The sequence below is a fragment of the Apaloderma vittatum genome, unplaced genomic scaffold (assembly GCF_000703405.1).
Source record: "Apaloderma vittatum isolate BGI_N311 unplaced genomic scaffold, ASM70340v1 scaffold4571, whole genome shotgun sequence".
In the NCBI taxonomy this organism is placed as follows: domain Eukaryota; kingdom Metazoa; phylum Chordata; class Aves; order Trogoniformes; family Trogonidae; genus Apaloderma; species Apaloderma vittatum.
In genome coordinates, this window is record NW_009698359.1 from 2,739 (window position 1) to 6,663 (window position 3,925).

Consider the following 3,925-nt stretch of genomic DNA (forward strand, 5'->3'; position numbering starts at 1 on the left):
CATTATCATACAGGCAAATCCTCCACATTTGGCCCATTTTCTTTGCAATGGCTCTCCCACAACAGCGTGGAAATCCAACAGACACATTTGTAGCTGTGGAGACACTTCTCCAGAGAGCGTGCAAGAGATCTTCTGAGAAGTTCAAAGCAAGGCGAGGAGTCACTGTTGCTGTGTCGCCCAACACTGCCCACACAAACACCCCTCCCCGTACCTGCTGACCCAACCCTCTGGGGAGAGGCAGTACCCAGCCTCACCTCTAGAAGATGTTGTCGGGCATCTGCTACGTTAAACTCTACAGCAAAAGGAGAGAAGGTGAAAAGGAGGAACAAAAATAAGCTCACACCACTACAGAGCAATGCATTTTCTTGGTTTATTTTGGATTATTCTTCACGGATACCCCCAGACACCAAGGCAGAGTTGGCCAGAATACTCCCCACAGAGAAACAGTTGGGTAGCATTCAGAAGGTTAGATGTAGCCACCTTCCAAACAACAGCTCTTCAGAAACACTGAGGTTTTTGCAGCAACAATCGCTGAAGACTGTTTGGTGTGTTTTACAGCCTGCCCCCAGACTCACCTGCTGCTTTTAATACATGTCAGGAAGAGACTGGTAAATCTTATTTACTGACCCAAATGATGCTACCTAAAGCATTCGAGTCAGTGGGGCAGACCACAATTCACAGGTTTACTTTCACACAGCATTGCAAAGTTTGGGAAAGTAACCAAATGGTGTGTTCTCAATGACACAAAGAACATTATGTATATGTGACAGATGGATCCGTGAACTGGAAGACATCCTCATCGTACAGGTCTTCTGGGAGTTCTTCATCTCCATCAGCAAAAAACGTAGGGAATGGAGGGTTTTTGTTGCAGTCCTTGTAAGTAGGCAATTTGCTATCTTTGACCTAAAAAGCAGGAGGGGGAAGGGTGAGGTTAGTAAATCTTACAGAAGACTTTAAGACAGTGACACACAAGAAACTAAAGAAAGCATCTTGTGTAAGCCAAAAGCCCACTCGCATTCACATTACACTTGCTTATATGAAGAATTCCAGGTACAATAATCAGTTATGTAAACATCAACCCCAGCCATTGAATTTAACATTTTGTATCTAGCATTAAAGAGCTTTTAATTAAACAAACAGAACAAAAACCCCAAAGAGAATTTACCACTTGTGTAACAAATTTATCGCTACTGTAAAAAAACAAATCAAGTGTCTCATGATCTCATTGCTCACTATTTTAAAATATCATTAAAACAAATGTAAATACAACTTGTTTAATCTGTGTTTATTATCCACAGTACTTTCCTACGTGACATACCAAGTTGCATTACGCAGAGTAATCACTTCAACAACCAAGACATACTTTTGTATTTAGGATGCAAACTAATTATGACAACTAACTGTGCAACGATATACACACACACACACACACGCTGTACTCAGTCCCTCCAGCAACTGCAGAGTCAAGCACCTCCAGTTCTCCACTTGGAAACAGTACCCAAGTCTGTCAAACATGAACCTTTAGAAAATTTAATTTCCAAGAGCTGCAGTGCCAGAGAGAAATTACTTTGCCTTACTGACCTCTCTACTTGTGGAAAGATTTAAAATCTAGCCCCTAAAACTCCAATCTCCAAAGAAAATTAGTAGCTAGAATTATCAGCAAAAAGCAGTTTGTCTGGAGTAGAAGATAGAAAGCTGGTATCTCTGAAAGGAAAAAAAAAACCAAAACAGCTGCAAGTTCTTAAGCAATGAAATTTTACTTCAAATTAAATTCTTCAGTTCTATACTGTTACCTATGATCTTCCTCCTGAGCTGTATTAATCTCTTTCAGACACTATACTCAACTGGATTCAAATAACTAAAAGGACAAATTCATTAGACAAAATTTTAGTATAGAGAAGATCAGCTCTTCCTCTTATTTTTTAAAGAACAGGAAAGCTTGTTCTTACTTGGTTGGACATAAATCTCACATAGGACAATTATGATTTACACCTCTAGAGAGGTTTGCTGCTTACCAGGGGCTAGGATTAAACATGTTACTGAGAGACTACCAAATCTGGTACATCCCACAGACTGTTATCCATTGCTGCTGTTTCACATGAGCACCAGTGATGCAGCCAGAAGGAATTAAAAGGGGCCACAGGGCCCTAGGAGAGGCAGTGAAGGAATCAGGTGCCCAGGTAGTATTTTCACCAATCCTCCCAGCCAAAGAGCTGACAGAATCAAGAAAATCAATGAAAGGCTACAGTAGTGGAGCCACAGCCGGCTTGAGACCACAGGTCTTGCTCTGAGAAACCTGGTCTCCTGGGGGCCAATGGGGTACATCTTTCAGAGAAAGGGGAGAACATACCTGGACAAAGACTAGCCAGTCTAGTCAGCAGGGCTTGAAACTACATTTGTCGGGGCAGGGGATTCGCAATCCATCCCGCTCTGAGACCAGTGCTGGAAGCAGAAACCATGGCTCCAGGATCGCAGCCAGCGAGAGAGCACGTGAAGTGCGAGACAGTGGATTCCAGCCAGGGAGCATTCCAGCCGGTAAGTCGGATTCAACAGGGGCCACACTTCAATGCCTCTGTGCAAATGCACAGAGCATGGGGAACAAACAAGAGGAGTTAGAGATGTGTGCGTGTCTACAAGGTTTTGATGTTTTAGGCATCACAAGACATGGTGGGACGGCTCCTGTGACTGGAGTGCGGCAATAGATGGGTACAGGCTCTTTAGGAAAGACAGGCAGGGAAGAAGAGGAGGTGGGGTCACCCTCTATGTCAATGACCAGCTGGAATCCACAGAGCTTGGCCTGGGGATGGATGAGGAGCTGACTGAGAGCTTACAGGTCAATGGGTCAGGGTTAGAGGAAAAGCAGAGGAAGGTGATATCATAGTGGGGATCTGCTACAGGTCACCTGACCAAGATGACTGAGGCGCCCTCTACAGACAGATAGGAGCAGCTTCATGTTCATAAACCCTGGTCCTCATGGGAGACTTCAATCACCTGGCTATCTGTTGGAAGGACTCCGGCAATTCAGGACATTCCTGGAATGCATTGATGACAGTTTCCTTCTCCAGGTGGTAGAGGAACTGATGAGAAGGGGTGTCATGCTTAACCTTGTTCTCACTAACAAAGAGGGGCTGGTGAATAAAGTGAAGCTTAAGGGAAGCCTTGGCTGCAGCAACCACAAAATGCTAGAATTCAAGCTCCTCAGGGCAACAAGGAGAGTGCACAGCAAGCTCATCACCCTGGACCTCAAGAGAGGAGACTTTGACCTCTTCAGGCATCTGTTAGTGGAGTACCATGGGATGAAGCCCTGAAAGAGAGAGGGGCCCAAGAAAGCTGGTCCATGTTCAAGGACCACCTCCTCCATGCCCAGGAGCAATGCATTCCAAAAAAGAGGAAGGCAGGCAGGAGTGTCAGGAGGCCTGCGTGGATGAACAAACTCCTGGACAGGCTTAAACATAAAATGAGAATTTACAGGAAGTGGAAGAAAGGACAGGTAGACTGGGAGGAATACAAGGAAGTGGTTCAAGCAGGCAGGGATCAGGTTAAGAAAGCTAAAGCCCAGGTAGAATTAAATCTAGCCAGGGACATCAAAGGTAACAAGAAAATCTTATGTCAGTGACAAAAGAGTCTAGGGAAGATGTGGCCCCTCTCTGGAAAGGAAAAGGAGAGCTGGTCATGAAGGATTTGGAGATGGCAGAGGTTCTCAACAACTTCTTTGCCTCAGTCTTCACTGGCAAGGGCTCTAGCCGCACTGTCCAAATTGTAAAAGCCGAAGGCAGGGGCTGGGAGAAGGAAAAATCACCCACTGTAAGTGAAGATTAGGTTGGAGATCATTTAAAGAATCTGAAGGTGCACAAGTCCATGGGACCTGATGAGATCATCCACAGGTCCTGAGGGAACTGGCAGATGAAGTTGCTAGGCCGCTTTC

The 3,925-nt window shown here is 44.9% G+C and overlaps 1 protein-coding gene across 1 annotated transcript in view; it reads right to left on the reverse strand.

Annotated features, from left to right (window-relative positions):
- Positions 1-697: 697 nt before the first annotated feature.
- The window catches only part of MRPL3 (mitochondrial ribosomal protein L3), a gene marked incomplete at its 5' end in the record, with an annotated part of 18,173 nt that continues 14,945 nt past the window's right edge, over positions 698-3,925 (reverse strand). Inside the window, one exon of the mRNA XM_009877975.1 lies at positions 698-903. Within this exon, the coding sequence (XP_009876277.1) occupies positions 754-903 (150 nt within the window). The remainder of the gene's footprint in view (positions 904-3,925) is intronic.